This window comes from Amblyomma maculatum, unplaced genomic scaffold, assembly GCF_055883805.1.
Source record: "Amblyomma maculatum isolate TAMU_Amacu unplaced genomic scaffold, ASM5588380v1 scaffold_18, whole genome shotgun sequence".
NCBI lineage: Eukaryota > Metazoa > Arthropoda > Arachnida > Ixodida > Ixodidae > Amblyomma > Amblyomma maculatum.
In genome coordinates, this window is record NW_028146743.1 from 7643386 (window position 1) to 7661820 (window position 18435).

Below are 18435 nucleotides of genomic sequence, written 5' to 3' on the forward strand. Positions count from 1 at the left end.
AAATGTCTTCTTCAGCCTGGAAGAGGGCGCTCGTACTTGGTACGAGAACCGAGAAGACGCCCTAAAATCATGGCGTGAGTTCTGCCGACGAATTCGTGAGACCTATACCAGCGCGGATCGGCGAGAACGCGCAGAAAGGGCTCTACAGTCTCGTATACAGATGCCAAGTGAGACTGTGACCATGTATGTGAGGACATGACCCGGCTCTTCCGACGTTCTGACCCGGCCATAACCGAAGACAGAAAGGTGCGCAACCTTATGCACGGTATTAAAGAGCAACTGTTCGCTGGCCTCGTGCGTAATCCACCAAGGACGGTTACCGAGTATCTTTCGGGGGCTGTCACAATAGAGAGGATGCTCCAGCAGCGGTCTACCACTTACGACAGGCCGGTGGTCGCCGCTTCGGTTGTGGAGCCGTTTTCGGCCTTCGGGGCTACCCCGAACCTACGCAACACCATCCGCTCAGTTGTACGCGAAGAGCTCCAGAAGCTTTTCGGTGCTCCACAGCCGATGGTCGGCTCTGTAGCTAGCATTGTCCGCGAAGAGTTTCAAGCGTTGAAGCCTTCGGTACCACGCGCTGATCCACAACCTTACCCACGGAGTACCTGGGTCCAACTTATGCAGATATGGCGCGACGCCCTGCCCCTGCTTCGGCGCCATTACCGCCACCCGATCAAGGCTCACTGTATTCCGCACACACTGAGCCATTCGTCGACAACCGACGACCACCCCAGCGGAAGGCGGACCTGTGGCGCGCCCCAAATCGCCAGCGCCTGTGCTTCCATTGTGGGGAGCCAGGTCATCTCTATCGCCAGTGCCCCTATCGACACCTTGGACTCCACGGATTTCCCATCGACATGCGTCGCCCTCCAATAGGCCACAGACCCCGAGAGATTGAAGACTACTTAGCACAGCAGCGCATGGCGCCAACTTCTCAGCGGCAGTCACGATCCACGTCCCTACGCCGACCATCGCCGCAGCCCGGGTCATCCTGGACGGCGCAGCGACGCTCGCCAAGTCCCCACCGGGAAACCTAAAGACAGCGACCTCCGGGGGCGAGGCCGCTTGCAATCGACGTGACGAAGACCCCCTGACAAGGAGACCTGTGAGCGATCTGGATTTTACGGCACCGACGACAGTTCCTGCTCTCGCTGGACATACCCGTGCTTCTCGACGGCCATTAGGTTAGCGCATTGGTGGACACTGGCGCGGATTTTTTGATTATAAGCGGGAAGCTAGCAACGCTTCTAAAAAAAGTCATGACACCATGGTCGGGCACGCAGATTCGCACCGCTGGCGGACATGTCGTAACTCCTAGTGGCCTGTGCACGGCACGAGTTCAAATTCGCAGCTCCACGTTTATTGTAAGCTGCCTCGTTATACCTGACTGCTCCCGTGACGTTATCTTTGGGGTTGATTTTCTCCGGGAGTATGGAGCTATTATCGATCTCCGGAAGCGCACAGTGAGATTTTCAACCGAGAAAGCTGCTGATACTGACGCCAAGAATCGCCAATGCCGCGCCGCCCTTCGAATTTCCGCCGAGAGCGTTTCGATTCCGCCACGCGCCAGTGTTTTTGTGACTGTTACTTGCGACGAACTGCGTGACGGGCATGCGGTCGCGGAAGGCAACCAGTCACTTTTGCTCACCCACGGCATCTGCACAGCGCGCAGCCTCATCCACCTCCGCGACGGCCGGTCTGATCTCCTGGTGACTAACATCACCAACAAACACCGGAATCTTTTTCGTGCTACTGCCATCGCGTTTGCTGACTCCTTAGTGGATGTTTCTGAATGTTTTACGTTTGGGGCTGTTAGCACTGTGCAGCCCCCACTTGACCGTCTTGATATTAGTCCGGATCTCTCGGACACACAGAATCGTGAGCTACGTGCCCTCCTACTAGAGTTCAGCACTTGTTTTCATCGCAGTTCAGCATCGAAAGTACGGCAAACGCCTCTCGTGAAGCACCGCATCATTACTCCTGATGACGCCCGCCCTATCCGCCAGCAGCCGTACCGTATCTCAACGACGGAACGTGAAGCGATTCAGACACAAGTTCAGGAGATGCTTTGTGATGGTGTCGTACAACCATCCAACAGCCCGTGGTCATCCCCTGTTGTGCTGGTAAAGAAAAAAGATGGGACCCTTCGCTTCTGTGTCGATTATCGAAAGTTGAATGCCGTCACTAAAAAAGACGTCTACCCGCTGCCCCGTATCGACGATTCGCTCGAAAAGCTTCGTCGCGCCCAGTACTTCTCCATTGACTTGAAGAGTGGGTACTGGCAGATTGAGGTCGATGAGCGGGACCGCGAAAAAACAGCTTTTGTCACCCCAGATGGACTGTACGAGTTCAAAGTGCTGCCTTTTGGCCTATGTTCAGCGCCGGCTACTTTTCAGCGCATGTTGGACACAGTCCTCGCCGGCCTCAAATGGAAAATCTGCTTAGTCTATCTCAACGACGTTGTCTTATTCTCTGAAACCTTTGAAGAACACCTCGAACGCCTGCGCGCAGTATTAGATGCCCTCCGGTCAGCTGACTTGACGCTCAAGCCCGAGAAGTGCCACTTTGGCTACAAAGAGTTGAAGTTTCTTGGTCACCTTGTGAGTGCCGCAGGCGTTAGGCCAGACCCCGACAAGACTTCTGCTGTCGCAAAAATTCCCGTTCCTGCAAACAAGAGAAGTTTGAAACGCTTCCTGGGTCTCTGCACGTACTACCGCCGCTTCATCGCCGATTTTTTCAAAGTTACCGCCCCCTGACTCGCCTCACGCGCGATGATACACAGTTTGTGTGGGGCACCGAGCAACAAGAGGCTTTTGCGGAGCTGCGCAGCCGACTTCAAACAAGCCCTGTTCTTGCGCACTTTCATGAAGACACTGACACCGAAGTCCACACCGACGCCAGCAATATCGGCCATGGCGCTGTACTCGTTCAACACCAAGCTGGCGTCGAAAAGGTAATAGCGTATGCCAGCCGCACGCTCTCCCGCGCCGAGACAAACTACTGCACTACGGAAAAGGAATGCCTTGCAGTTGTGTAGGCAACCATGAAATTTAGGCCTTACCTCTACGGCCGCCAGTTTAAAGTTGTCACAGATCATCATTCCTTGTGCTGGCTGGCTAACCTCCGCGACCCATCGGGGCACCTAGCCCGATGGAGTCTTCCCCTCCAAGAATTTGAGTACACCATTGTGTATAAATCTGGCCAGAAGCACGAAGATGCTGACGCGCTGTCGCGCGCACCCGTCGGTTTAGTCGAGGAGAGCACGGACGATGAGAGCGGTTTTCTTGGACTGGTGAATGCTTCAGACATAATGACCCGACAGCGAGCTGACCCGGACCTTCGACCTGTCATTGACCATCTGCAGGGTCGCGCTGCTGATATCCCTCAGCAATTTGCTCGGAACCTGTCTGCTTTCTGTGTCCGGAATGGCGTTCTATACAAACAGAACTCCAGCACTGTCGACCGAGCGTTCCTCCTCGTAGTGCCAGCCGACCTCCGTGCCGATATCCTTTTTGCTTGCCATGATGAGCCCATCTCTGGCCACTTGGGCTTTGCACGCACACTCGCCCGAGTTCGTCAAGCCTATTATTGGCCTAAACTCGCTGACGCCGTTCATCGCTACGTCAGAGGCTGTCGTGAGTGCCAACGTCGAAAGGCGCCACCTATCAAGCCAGCGGGTTAGCTCCAACCTATTGCGCCTCCCCGAACACCGTTTGACCAAATTGGCATCTACCTACTGGGCCCATTTCCGCTGACATCGGTCGGTAACAAATGGATTATAGTCGCGACCGACTACCTCACACGGTATGCTGAAACCAAGGCGGTGAAGCGGGGCACGTCATCTGAGATCGCCCAGTTTTTTATGCAGCAGATCGTGTTGCGCCATGGCGCACCGTCCCAAGTAATCACCGATCGAGGCACGGCGTTCACGGCACAACTTATGCACGACGTATTTGAGCTGAGTCACACGCGCCATCGCAAAGCCACTGCTTATCACCCACAGACGAATGGCCTCACGGAGAGACTCAATAAACGATCGCCGACATGATTGCAATGTACATAGACTCGCAGCACAAGACCTGGGACGAGATTCTCCCGTACGTCACATATGCCTACAACACTGCCATCCAAGAGGCTACGCGTTTTACGCCATTTCGCCTGCTCTATGGACGCGACGTTCAGACGATGTTAGATGCCAAGTTTCCGTGCTGCACGGATAATCCTCTCATCCCAGACGCTGAGCAGTTTGCTCAGAGCGCCGAGGAAGCACGTCAACTTGCCCGCATCCACATTCAGCAACAGCAGGGAAAGGATACGCGTCGCTACAACCTCCGTCATCGACACGTCACAAACCAACCAGGAGAGCAAGTTTGGGTGTGGACACCGGTGCGCCGGCCGGGCTTGTCTGAAAAACTGATGTCGCGATACTTTGGACCTTACAAGGTTCTGCGCCGTGTCACAGAAGTGACATACGAGTCCTTCCAGCGGGTACTGTGCAGACCTCGCGTCGGCAACCACGCTCCGAGGTGGTGCACGTTGTCCGCATGAAACCGTATTTCACGCAGTAATGTGCAGTGTACTATGACTCGTTTAGTTGTGTAGGGCACCGCCTCCGTTTTATATTCGTTTTCTGTACTGACTTGCATCGCCCATCGCTCGCGCCCAGTCTGTGCTTTAGTTTTTTTTAGGAGGGGGAGTAATGGCACCTGGTGTCCCTGATGTTCTCAGGTGGCCCTGAAAAAAAAGGACGCCGAAGTTGTCTCGCGTGCTGTGCGCGGAACTTTGCCTGCTGGTTCAGCTTCGTCCCGTCGTCTTAGTCACGTCTAGCCCTGTTGTCCGTGGCAATATTAATGTTTACGCATACATTTTTAATTTTCTTGTCTAGATCATCAATCATTATTTGTAATTCGTCCGCTGATTTGCTAAGCAAGGCAATGTCAACAGCGAATCGCCGCTTACTGAGGTATTCTTCATCAAGCATTATTCCTAACAGCTCCATATTCAAGTCTCTGAATGCTTCTTGTAAGCAAACTTTGAATAGTACTGGGGTGATTGTATCTCCTTGCCTAACACTTTTCCTTATGGGAATTTTATTACTTTTTGATGCAGAAGTATGGTTGCTGTGCAGCTACTGTAGATATCCTCCTGTGCTTTCACATACGGCTCATCTATACACTAATTGGCAATGCCTGCTTGACTACTTATGTTTCGACTGAGCCAAATGGTTTCTCGTAATCAATGAACGCTATATATATGAACTGGTTATTTCCGAACATTTCTCTGTCATGAGATTGATTGTATGAATATGATCTATAGTAGAGTACCCTCTCCGAAAACCATCTTTGTCGCTTGATCTATTCGAAGTCTAAGGCTGCCTAGATTGAAGTCTAAGCCTAGATCACTTGTACGTCGTATCACCTCTTACGAAACGAATATAAAGTGACTGGCCTGTATTTTTTCAAGTCCTTTGCGTCCCCTTTCTGATGAATTAGAGAATGTTACCATTTTTTAAAGATACCAGTGCCGTCGATGTCATCATGCATAGCGTGTACAGGGTGGCCTGTATTTTCTAGCACGATATTCTCTCCGTCCTTCAACAAATTTGTAGTTGCATGATCTTCCCCAAATTTTTTCCCCTTTTCATAGCTACTGAAGCTTTCATAACCTCGTCCTCCGTTACTGGCACAACGTCTTATCGCTCTTCACTACTACCAATCTAATATTTGTCTTGACTATTTCGGCTGCTATATAGGTCAGTTTAGAACTTCTCGGCTACTTTGATAATTTTGTCTATCTATGCCTTGTCCATCCATACATCTGATTTTGGCCTTAGCCTAATTTCCTCTTGATCGCCTTCAGGCCACCCCTGTTCTCTAGAGCTTGCTCGAATTTCTCTATGTTACACTTCCTTATGTCGGAAAATTTGAGGCTATTGATTAGCATTGTTAGTTAACCCAGTTCTATCCTGTCTATTGGGTTGGAGGCTTTCATACTTTTTCGTTTTTTAATCAAATCGTTTCTCTACTCTGATAATTTAATGCTATCCTTTTTAACTACATTACCGCCTATACTACCGCCTACTCAGTAAGGATATCTCTGAAATTACTGTCCATTGCTTCTACACTACGGTGGTCTTCCTCGCTTGAGGCTTAGTATCTGTGCTAGAGGGAGATCCTAAATTTGTCTACCTTCTTCTTCTTCTTCTTCTTCTGCCTTGATATATGGCACATACCCACGAAGGGGGATTGACCAGGGTTCAGTGTGGACTGCTAAATGTCCTACACAAACTGAATTAGTGTAATAAAGTAATTGACAACTAAACAAAACAAAAGGTTTAAGATCACAAAAGTTAATGAATGAAAAAATATGAAGCAAAAATTTGTAGTTTTGTAAATTTGGAATGCAATTAGCAGGGGAATCTGTCCGTAGCTGTTATGTAGTTATGTAAGTACTGACAAATTTGAGGCAACGCAAATCCTTTCGCACTCGCACCGAAGGAGAGTAGAAGCGGGACCGATAGCGTAAATCCCAAGCGTGCAATTGGATTTTCTAAATGCACCCTCCTCTGATGTGAAAACCTTCGGCAAGCGAGAAGGAAGTGATCGATATTTTCAATTTCACCGCAAGCCTCACAAAGGTTTGTGGGGATGATCCCGCATCTACATAAATAAAGATTTAAGCGAGGAATCCTGCATCTCAGGAGAGTCATCGTAACCTCACACTGCCGTGATTTACATGCTCGAACTTTCCATGAGTATATGAGATGCTGGTATTCGGCTGTAGATAGCAAAGAATCACTGCATGTAGCGGCTAGGTATTGATATCGCTGGAAACGGGACATTCCAAAAATGGTGATATTAGGAATGGTACAAGTAACAGATGCATCAAGAGCTGATTTAGCCAGGAAATCTGCCGTTTCGTTATGAAAAATACCGCTGTGTCCGGGGACCCAGATGAAGCGTATTTCTTTCACCCACCCCGGTATGAAATACTTTAGTGAGCGGATCAACTGAGCATCCCGTGCTGACTCCAGTGACAACAAAACAGAAAGAGAGTCTGATAGAAAAATTATTTTTGATTGCCTGCAGGGAACTTTTAGTAGCGCTAGCCCAATTGCCATAAACTCTGCTAGAAATATCGGTGTGTAATCCGGGACACGCACCGAAAAACTCCAGGAAAGAGACTCCGAAAAAAATCCAATCGCAGCTTTGTGCGCAATCACAGACGCATCAGTGGCAATTACAGCGTGATCAGGGAACTTTTCAAGGTGTTCACATAGGAGGCTGGATATTAGATTTGAGGGAAAGTGCTTCACATTAGATGGAAATATAGAATCGTAATTTATATCCACAAAGGACGTTGAGCAACCAATAGGACATATAGAAGCAAGGTCCACACCAATGTTTGTTAAAATGCTCTGCGTATAAACAACCTGGGGCTTGCAGACCCTTGGCCACTGGTGAGTGAGAAAGAGGGCGGGGTCTGACACAAAAATAGGTATAGCCACACCGGGAGTAGTCTCAAATGATCGCAAGAATGATCTGACAGTTAGAAGGTGGAAACGGGAGTTAAGGTCCGGAATGCGGGCCTCCAAGTACAGAACAGTGGTAGAGACTGACTGTGGAAGCCCTAGGCAGAGGCGCAGCGCCCGTCTTTCTAAAAGCAGCAAAGGATGCAGCTTATATTTTGGACACCCAGAAAAAAGAATGCAGCCGAATTCCAGAATCGGTCTCACATAGGCTTTGTACAAAAGTAGAAGAGTATCTCGACGCATACCAAATTTCCTGTTACTTATCCGTGTCAGCCTACCAAGGGCACGTTCACCTTTCCGAACATTAGACTTGATGTGAAGCCTCCAATCCATAGTAGCATCATACGTAATGCCTAAATACCGCACAGATTCCACTTGAGGTATGACATCTGAGTGGTAGTTTAACGAAACATATAAGGGGTTTACGGTTTTAAAAACTAGCACACTACTTTTGGACACATTTAAAACCAATTTAATTTTGTCAAACCAGACCTCAAGTGCATTTATGTAAGCCTGTAGTGAACGATATAGGTCATGAATATCTTTTGCGGAGGCGAATAATGCTATGTCATCTGCATATACATATACAGTGACATCAAGATGAACCGGAATATCGCACATTAATATATTAAAAAGGAGTGGGGAGAGCACAGAACCCTGAGGCACCCCTCTTGTCTGTGCATAGGTGTCTGAGGTTAATGTGCCATCAGTGCAAAAAAATTCTCGTCCTTTCAACAATTCCCTGATCCACGCATAAATGTAGAACTGAGGACGTAATAATGACAACTTGTTTAGTAGAATGGAATGTTCAATGCTGTCATAGGCCTCAGCAATATCGATCGTCACTAACGCTGATACCTCCTTGTTGTACATTGCAAGGCGAGTCCTGCTTTCTAAATCTACATGTGCCGACCATATTGAGCATCCATTGCGGAAACCAATCTGGGAAGAACTCAAAGCATTAACCTCTGAGATATGCTTTGAGAGGCGGCCATGCACAATTCTTTCTATTAATTTTACTAGATTCGAAGTCAAAGCTATCGGCCGAATGTTTTCAACATGAAATCCTTTACCAGGGTCTTTCAAGAGCAATATAATTTTCGCCACTTTCCAGACGTGAGGCAGCCATGCAGATTCTAATGATTCATTAACCAGATCCAGGAGATCCTGAGTGAAATCATTTGCTAAAATTTTGACCATACCTACCGTAACCCCGTCCCAACCTGGAGCCGAGTTTCTCATGGAAGAAATCACAGATAGTAGTTCTGACCTATCAACCTCAACATACTCTGAGCAGGAAATCGGAGCGTGCAAGGGAACTCTGCACTGCTCCTGGAAACATAATGCTAGTCCTTGCGCAATTTGTTCCAACTCATCCTTTGCCTCCTGTGGGGACAACACTACTGAACTTAATGACTGTGAAAGGTGCGAGTTTCTATTTCGTTCCATGAAACGATACAAAGCCTTCCTGTGCTTAGGGTTTGACAAATAAGAATTTGAATTTTTGTTGTACTCGTCCTTTGCCTGCGCTATGGCTCTTTTGAATGCCGCTGAACAAAATTTCTAGTTTATCCAGTTTACTGGGCTCTGGTTATAAGAAAGGCTTTTCCATGCTGCTTTTCTACGGCGGAAGGCTTTCTCACACGCGTCATTCCACCATGGGGATGGCGACTTATTGTTTACTGTAGACCGCACAGTGAACTGGGAATCTATAGTAGCATTCGCAATTGAGGAAAATACCTTTTGTGCTTTGTCGGTCCTACATGAACAAAGGTTTGATTTGAGGGAGGAGCGTAGCGAAGCTGCATATTTGGCGTTGTTTACTAGTTTACGGTCCAAAGCTCTATCTCGTGTTGTGCTCATCATGATGGTAAATGTTATTGGAAAGTGGTCGCTAGACGTACCACTATCTACTGTGGACCATCCTCCTATACCTATCCCACCTGCTGCCAGGGGTAAATCGATGACAGATTGTGAATTTCCGCGCATGAAGGTTATAGCCCGAGAACTGCAGCAGCGCACAGCATTTGCCGACATCCACGTCCATAACAGCTGTCCACATGCGTCGGAGTAGTTATCCCAAAGAGTATGGTGCGAGTTAAAGTCGCCTGCAATAACTACCCTTTTAGAATTTGTAAGTAATCTGTCAAAATAGTCTGTGCTACGTACACCTGTGGGGCAGTAGACGTTAGCGACTGTGACAGGGCCACAATGCGGCAATGTGATATCTACAGCCAAAATCTCACACTCAGGATTCATTACTGTTTTGCTTATTTTTGCCCGGTGACATAATTTTGACGATATCAAAGTTAATAAACCACCGCCCCTACCGTTTACACGATCGGCGCGGAAAACATGATATTTCTTTAAGGTAAATGACTTTGCGGGGGAGAGCCAAGTTTCTTGCAAAAGCACTAAGTCTGCCTTATGTGTTGAAAGGAGAAGATATAAATCTGGAAGTGAAGATATAATAGAGCGACAATTCCACTGCAGAACTTGTACACCTGCCATGATTACTTATCTAAAATTGAGGCCGCAATAGCCTCTTTTAACACATCGGTTTGCTGTGAAACTTTGGAAGGTCCTTTTTTAGTTTTGGTCTGAGAAATGGAGGAATTAGAGGGTGAGCTAGAAGCACGGCGCTTTTGAGTAGGGCATGCCATTTCAACATCATTAGAGCAAAAACTTTTGCGAGAAATGCCTACAGGGACACTGTCGATTGGGTGCACTTGAGCAAGCACTAGAGGAGAATCTGCATTTGAACTTTCAGTACAGGTTTGAGATGAAATAGGTGCTGGAGTCAGCACAGGGTGAGGTGGGCAAAGTGACTGGCTACCAACAATACTAGACAAAGCTTCAGTAAAGCTGGTAAGCATACGGTCAACCACGACAGAAAGGGCTTTTTCAACCGTTTTCACAATTGCGGTAGACAACGTGGTCTCAAAGTCTGGAGTAGAAGGGCGCACACAGTTGGCATAAGTGTGCCTTTTCCGATCAAGAAGGGCATAAGCATCTGCTCGAGAGCAACGATTCTCTTGAATTAATTCTAGTAACGCTTGCTCCTGAGATCGTTTCTCACAACTGGGGTCGTCAGCCGAGGGCTCGTTACTGCACAGACAACAGCTAGGTCTTGCAGTGGTACAGCTATTAGAAGAGTGTCCTTCCCCACACACCCTGCATCTTGTCGCAGACTTACACGCTCGTCCACTGTGTCCAAATCGCCAACAGTTCGTACATTGAAGGGGGCGAGGACGTAGCGGGTCAATGCGATAAATAATTGGCCAAATTTTTAACTCAGATGGACACATGAGACCGGCAAAGGTTGTTATAACTGACTCTGTAGCAACACGCACCCCGGCCACTATGCGAGGGCAGCGATACACTGAAAGAACACCAGCTCCTGCGTCCTGAAATTCCTCCAAAATTTCTTGAGCAGTAGATGCATGATCCACTCCACGCACAATACCCTTAGTGCAAGCCAGCTGTTCAGGAATAAAAGCTTTTACAGGAATTGATGTAAAAGAACTGCAGCGTAGCAGATCTGACACACAATTAATGTTTGCAGATTTGCAAACTATACCTCTTCTCCCGAAAGGTCGCACCTCAGAGATATCAAGGTAGCGATCCGTCAGACTTTTGAGTTCCTGCTGAATAGTCTTCGGATTTTTCATTTTCAGCATTCCATCGCCTATCGGTATGAGTGCGACAGGAATCACATCGACGCCATTTTTTGCAAATGATTCCAGAGGCAAGCTTTCATTCGGCAGGCTGGCGAACCAATCTGCCGAGCCCCCTCCCGGGGAGGTGAAAGACATGCCTGTACGCAAGGTAATGACACTTTTACATTACCAAATCCTATAACACTAGCCTGAACCCTGATCAAAACCCCCCCTGAACGTGGAAAGGCCTCACCACGAGGAAGCACCAGGCACCGAACACCTTGAGGACTGCCAGGACAGGCAGATCAGAAATCGACTCGCACAGCTACAGAGTCACAACGAAACAGCTTCTGCTTCTTCTCTGCTTCTGCTTCCTGCCTCTTCGAAGTAGGAATAAGGACGGGGGTCAAGGCTCAAGTCTTCATCGCCCTCTGATTCTTAATTCACTGATGGACTTCTTCTTTACTAATCTGTTCCGTTTCCTCTTCAAGTTTAGGCTAATTCGAGATATTGCCATCCTGGGGGTTACTGCATCGCATCTATCCCATTACATCTACATATTTCACAATACCAGCGTTAGAACACAGTATGAAGTCAATTTCCTTTTCAAGCGATAGCTAGAGTGGGATAGCTGCGGCGTGTTTCGCGTACGCCGGAGTTCCACCTTCAGCCGACCTTCAGTCGAGTGCCTATAGCGGCGCACGGCTTGCTCGACCCCCACTTCTTCGCGCGTGTGGTGCACGGAGCGGGCGGAGCTCTTCTGCTGCTACTTCGTTTCTTCTTCTATATCGCACACCTTCTTTACACATCTGGCAAACTTCATTCGTACCGGCACATATCACCGGTCTTTGCGGACCGACGCGCGTGACGTCATCAATTAGTTATGCGCCTCACTGCTCAAGCGATGTGTGCAGTGTTATCAGGTACGCGTGCTGATGTATAGCATAAGCTTGACTGTTTACACGTGCCGCATTCTTGCGTATCATGATCTGTAATCAGTGCGGTTCTGTTATAAAACCAAGCACACCTATCAACAAAGGGGCAGTCCTTTGGCCTCCAGCCGCCGGCTACGTTCCGTTATCTCAGTGGCGACGAGGATGGGATAGTTGCTGCACGATGGCAGCCAGGCCACCCGAGTTCGACGACACGACTAGTAGCTGGGGCACTTACCGTGTTCGTTTGGAGGCCTTTTTTGAGGGCCACAGCATCACAGATCCAGGAAAACAGCGTGCGCTTCTGGTGTCGGCACTGAGTGACAACGTGGTGCGCGTGCTTCAGGGCCAGTGCCAGACGGAATCGGTGAACAGTCTGAGCTACGAGGCCGTCGTACAGCTCCTGGACAATCACTTTGATCCCCAAGCCAATGAGATAGCAGCTAGCTACGCTTTCTTTATGCGGAACCAAGCGGACGGCGAAAGGGTACGGGACTACATCACCGACCTGAGGCGTCTCGCCAAGGATTGCAGTTTTGATAAGTTTTTGGATCGCATGTTGCGGGATCGGATTCTCTGCGGAATCCGTGACGAACAAGCTCGACGGCATATGTTATCGCAAAAGAAGCTGAGCCTGGCAGAGGCAGAAGCTTTTGCTCTAGCCGCAGAAACCGCCGAGGCGAATGTACGGGTGATGCAAGAAAGGAGCTTTAATGACAACGGGGCGGCTGCCAACGTCGTACGGAAGCACAGCCGGTATCCGCAAAAATCCGGACGCAAGCAAGGATCCACGACCGAGTCCTCGCAATGCGGGAGATGTGGCTCGAACCATGCTTCAGAAGTGTGTAGACACAAGAAAGCGACGTGTCACAAGTGCGGCAGGAAAGGACACCTAGCACGGATGTGCTCCAGTGGTCGCGCTAACCCTTCAGGAACATACGCGGTGAAGGAGGCAGACGGCAGCTACGGCAGTGAAGAAGATATGCTCTACGCTTTGGTGGCTCACAGCTACAGTACTAACGAGGCCGTACGGCCATTCGAAAGGGATTTCATCTGGGAAGGTCGGAACCTGCGCATGCTCGTGGCTACAGGGTCTACTGTCAGCGTCATTCCAAGGAAGGTATTCGAGAACCACCGCGACTTTTGGCCGACACAGGAGAAGACTGCACTGCGCCTATCGTGCTTCCTGGGGCCGCTTCCGGTCCTTGGCCGAGTGGCCATGAAAGTCGAATGCGGTAACATGCAAGTGGACAGCTCGCTCGTGGTTGTGGATTGTGACGGGCCTTTGGTGTGCGGCCGGAACACCATCCAAGCCTTCCAGAATGCGGGCATGGCACTACTGGAAGAATGTGCGCCGCAGAAAGTACATCTGGTTCAGGGTGACGCAGCGACAGTCGAACTTTTGGCGGAATTTCCGGAAATTTTCGAGGATAGTTTGGGTCATTGTAAGGGGCCGGCCGTGAAACTACACAAAAAAGAGGCCGCGGTACCACGCTTTCTTAAGGCTCGACCAGTGCCCTACGCGGTTCGGGAAAAGGCATCGGCAGAAATTGACCGCATGGTATAGGAAGGAGTGCTTTCACAGTGAGAGTTTCCGAGTGGGCTACGCCTGTCGTGCCCGTAGTAAAACGGAACGGTGAAATTAGACTATGCGGTGACTTCAAACTAACCGTGAATCAGGCGACACATTTGGAACAGTACCCATTACCAAAAATCGAGGACATCTTCGCATCTCTGTACGGAGGGGAGGTGTTCACCACTCTGGATTTACGGCACGCATATAATCAACTTCCACTGGACGACGAGGCATGAAAAATGGCCGAGTTAAACACCCACAAAGGGTTGTTTGCATACAACCGCCTCGCTTTCGGCATCGCATCGGCTCCAGCTTTGTTCCAGCGTCGCCTCGAGTCCGTTCTACAAGGCATCCCTCGCGTCAAGGTGTACTTAGATGACATCATTATTGCCGAAAAACAGAACGACAACTCAACTCTCCGGCAAGTCTTCGAGCGGCTGCGCGATAATGGGCTCAAGCTGAACCGTGACAAATGCAGGTTCCGCGAGAAGGAAGTATCGTTCTTGGGCCACAAGATTGATGCAACTGGACTACACCCCCCTGAGAATATGGAAGCCGTCATAGCCGCACCCAGACCGGAGACGGTGAGCCAGCTTAAATCCTTCTTGGGATTGATCACATATTACGCCAAGTTTTTGCCCAACCTTGCCACTACGCTGGTTCCCCTCTATAGGCTGTTGACTAAAGGAGCGCGATGGCAATGGGGATGCGAGCATGAGGAAGCATTCCAGGCAGCAAAGCAGGCTATGGCAAAAGCACAGCTTCTCGTACACTACGACCCTGAAAAGCCGTTGCGGCTTGAATGCGACGCTTCGCCAGTGGGGGTCGGCGCTGTGTTGTCACACCGAATTGGAAACCGGGACTATCCCATATCGTTCCGTTCAAGAGCACTGACACCTGCGGAGCGGAATTATTCGCAACTGGAGAAAGAAGCGCTGGCTTTGGTTTTCGGCGTTACCAAGTTTCGAGATTATTTGTTGGCGAAACATTTTACTCTGGTGACGGATGTCAAGCCACTGACAGGTCTGTTCCACCCTGAAAAGCCGATTCCGCAAATGGCAGCAGGAAGAATTCAGCGCTGGGCGTTGTTACTGGCGGCTTACCATTATGATCTGGAGTATCGGCCAGGACAGCTAAATGCTAACGCAGACGCTCTCAGTCGCCTTCCACTGCCATGCATGGAAGACCGAGGAGGGCAAGAACCCATGGAATACGTACTTTATACGGAGAGCCTCAATTCCACCGCCCTTTCCGCTCAACAGCTAGTGGACCTAAGCGGCTCGGACGATACGCTTCATCAGATCAGGTGGTGGATCGCACATGGCTGGCCACGGTATTTATCAGCAGCACAGCAACACCTGATGCCATACTTTTCTCGCCGCAACGAGCTAGCGGCCAGTCACGACCTGATTTACTGGGGTCATCGAGTAGTGTTGCCGGAGGCGGCGCGACAAAGCATGCTAAAGGAACTGCACGACAGTCACCCCGGTATCAGTGCCATGAAGCGCACGGCTCGGGCGTTGTTTTGGTACCCTGGGTTAGATAGGGACATCGAAGTGTTGGTTCGAAGTTGCCCGCAATGTATACAATGCTGGCCCATGCCGGCTGCGGAAGTTCCCAGTCCCTGGCCGGTGAGCAACAAGCCCTGGTACAGGGTTCATATGGACTTTGCGGGCCCCATCAAGGGCTACCAAATTTTTGTGCTGGTTGACGCTGAGACAAAGTGGATTGAAGCCATACCTTTGAAAACGACCACAGCGGAGGTCACCGTTCAAGTACTTCGAGGTATTTTCGCACGCTTTGGCTTGCCATTCTGTGTGGTATCGGATAATGGACCACAATTTTCAAGCTCCGCCATGTCCAGTTTCTTGCAGGAAAACCAAGTGAAACACATAAGAACCGCCCCATACCATCCCCAGTCAAATGGGTTGGGGGAACGGGCCGTGCGAACAATAAAGGAAGGTCTTCGGAAGAATCCAACAGGTACACTGCAAGAACGACTAATCAAGTTTTTATTCCGTTATAGAACGACACCTTTGGAAGGAGGAAAATCGCCAGCGGAACGGCTGTTGGCCTTCCGTCCCCGAACCCGGCTGACAGCTTCTATCACGGATACCAAGGTGATAAGACATGACGGTTCGAGCGAAGCGGTTCCAGCAGCAGCAGAAGTACCGACCCGGTTTCAACCTGGCAGGCATGTATGGTCGCGCCAGTTTCAGTCTGCCTGGAGATGGATGCCGGCAACCGTACTGTCCACTACGGGAGCACGCATGGTGACACTGGAAACACCTGAGGGACAGCAACGACGCCACGTAGACCAACTCCGGCCACGACTAGTCACAGGTTCATCACCTAACAAGCAGAGCCATGACCGGACCAACGACGGAGCTAAGCGTAGTTCCGGGGAGGTAGAAACTCGCCAAGGTACGGAGGCACCGGAAGTCAGCTCTCAAGCCGAAGACCAACAACCACCACGTCGTTCGACTCGCCTGCGGAAGCCCCCAGATCGTCTTACGTACTCCAGCTTAGGGGGAGGGGATGCAGTGTTATCAGGTACGCGTGCTGATGTATAGCATAAGCTTGACTGTTTACACGTGCCGCATTCTTGCGTATCATGATCTGTAACCAGTGCGGTTCTGTTATAAAATCAAGCTCACCTATCAATAAAGGGGCAGTCCTTTGGCCTCCAGCCGCCGGCTACGTTCCGTTATTTCAATGTGCACTTCAGCTGCTGCGACGCAGCGGGGGATATAAGTCATGGAGCAACCGCTCGAGCGCTGGTTACGCTCGCCTACAAGCCGAATCTACTCTTTCTACCAACATCGCTCGCCTTGAAGAAGTGGAACGTATAAAAAATGAAGCTGAGAAAGCTAGCCGAGCGATGGAAACTCCTGAAGAACGAGAAGGGAGATTGCAAAATGATGACACGAGGCAACGGAGAACAAAGTGCGACAGGAACATCAACAAATAAACAATTCTATCTCATCCAAGACTACTACTGCTTTCGCTTTTATATCCTGGCTTAGCTGAATCGCCACTGCCATTTTTTGTAATCTAACTAAATTCAATTCAATTTTATTATATCCGTTTAGTACATTCCAGCTTATACATACAGAAGGAGATCCCAGAGTCGGTGACTGTATCGGGACTTCCGATAAATGACAGATAACGATTAATATACAAGACAGCAATAATTCACAGTAAGATAAATTGAAAGTAGACAATAAATGAGTTCATAATAAGAATAACATTATTTTGCAACAAAAAGGATTTTGCCATGTCCCCTTTTGGTTCTTCCGTTTTCTGGGGAAGGTATTCATGATTCGTAAGTTATCCGTTCTGCGAACACACCTAATAATTACCCCCTGCTCTCGTTGGCGCCAGTGCCTTAGCTTTGCACTAGCTCGTCTCCAGCTTGCTGTTTGCCTACCTTGGCATTGAAGTCGCTCATCGTTTGTACTTTCCCCATTGCCGATTCTGCACCTATATAGAAGCTTTCCACTGCCTGGTCGTCATGCTTACGTATAGGCGAGTAGGCTTGTAAACCTTCACTTTGCACCTCTTATTAAGCTTATTTATGATGCCTGCCACCTCTAATTATAGAACTCACCTATATTACCAGCAAATATGCTTTTTGACAAGGAATCCTACTCGTAGTTTTCGTCTCACCCCTAGATCACCCGTCCTTCACTACACTAAATGACACAGAGGGCGGTGAAAATCACTGTGAATAAATGCCTATACATAGGGCCAATTACCTCAAGGCGGACCTAAGAGAACTCTTTCATTCGGCGCTCGGAATTCCGCATCTACACAGAGATGTGATCCCTATTCAGCAAGCCGAGTGGGAGTATCCACCTCATCCCCTCTTCTGCGTACGGAACCACTTTCTGGAAGTGTTGCAATTTGAACGCCTTTGCCGACCAGTTCGTTTCTGCAGGGGATGTGTATCGGAACACAGTGAGCAATTATAACTTGTGATGCATCAGGCCCACTTCACTGCATGAGGTTAATTGCATAGGTCCTCAATATCAATGCATCTCTGATCTCTATGGCAGCTTCGTGCACTTAGGGCGAGAAAGAATTATATTTAAAAAGGATACGTTGTTGATAATTCTTCTCTGTCATGCATGCAGAAAGAGAACGGGGGATCCATAGTGTAGTAGTTTTGCCAGGCGTACTTGTTCCTCGAGCGCCCAGCTATAATTCCGCGATTATCGCCTGCCGTACCATGCAATCGTTTCAGGCACTGCAGGACACTGCTTTCCTACAGAGTGGTGGAGACGTTTGATCACCGCAAAACACCACTCAAATCCGCCGCACAGCCAGAGGACCACTCTTGCAATGCACCAGTTTATTTTCAAAGACATAACGCTCGTATTATTTATTTATTTGCTCTAAGGGCTGAAGAATTGCTTAGAAAAGTGAGCCAAATTAATAAAGAACAACAAAAAAATAGTAGAGCATAGTTACAGATCATAATCAGTAACAGATTAGTAATTATAGATCACCGCTGTATACTACCGAGTCTAGTGGATGATCTGTATTGCACGTTTTTCAGTTTGCGGCTTCTCGCATAAAAAGGTGCCAGATTGAAGACCGATCAGTCAGAAACCTCATACAAGGTATCCGATAACGCTGACTCAAGGCGCCGTCTATGTTCTCGGGCTCGCGTATCCTAGCGGTAATCTCGCCTAAAAGCTCCTTTCTTCCAGGAGACGCGATAGACATCACGGG

General features: G+C 49.1%; 1 protein-coding gene across 1 annotated transcript; it reads left to right on the forward strand.

Moving 5' to 3' along the window:
- Positions 1–12306: 12306 nt before the first annotated feature.
- On the forward strand, positions 12307–17861 carry LOC146171828 (uncharacterized). Its single transcript, XM_084586343.1, has 3 exons — positions 12307–13471; positions 14011–14282; positions 17835–17861. Exons 1-3 carry the CDS (start codon positions 12307–12309, stop codon positions 17859–17861), a joined length of 1464 nt encoding a protein of 487 aa, XP_084442469.1.
- Positions 17862–18435: the final 574 nt, after the last annotated feature.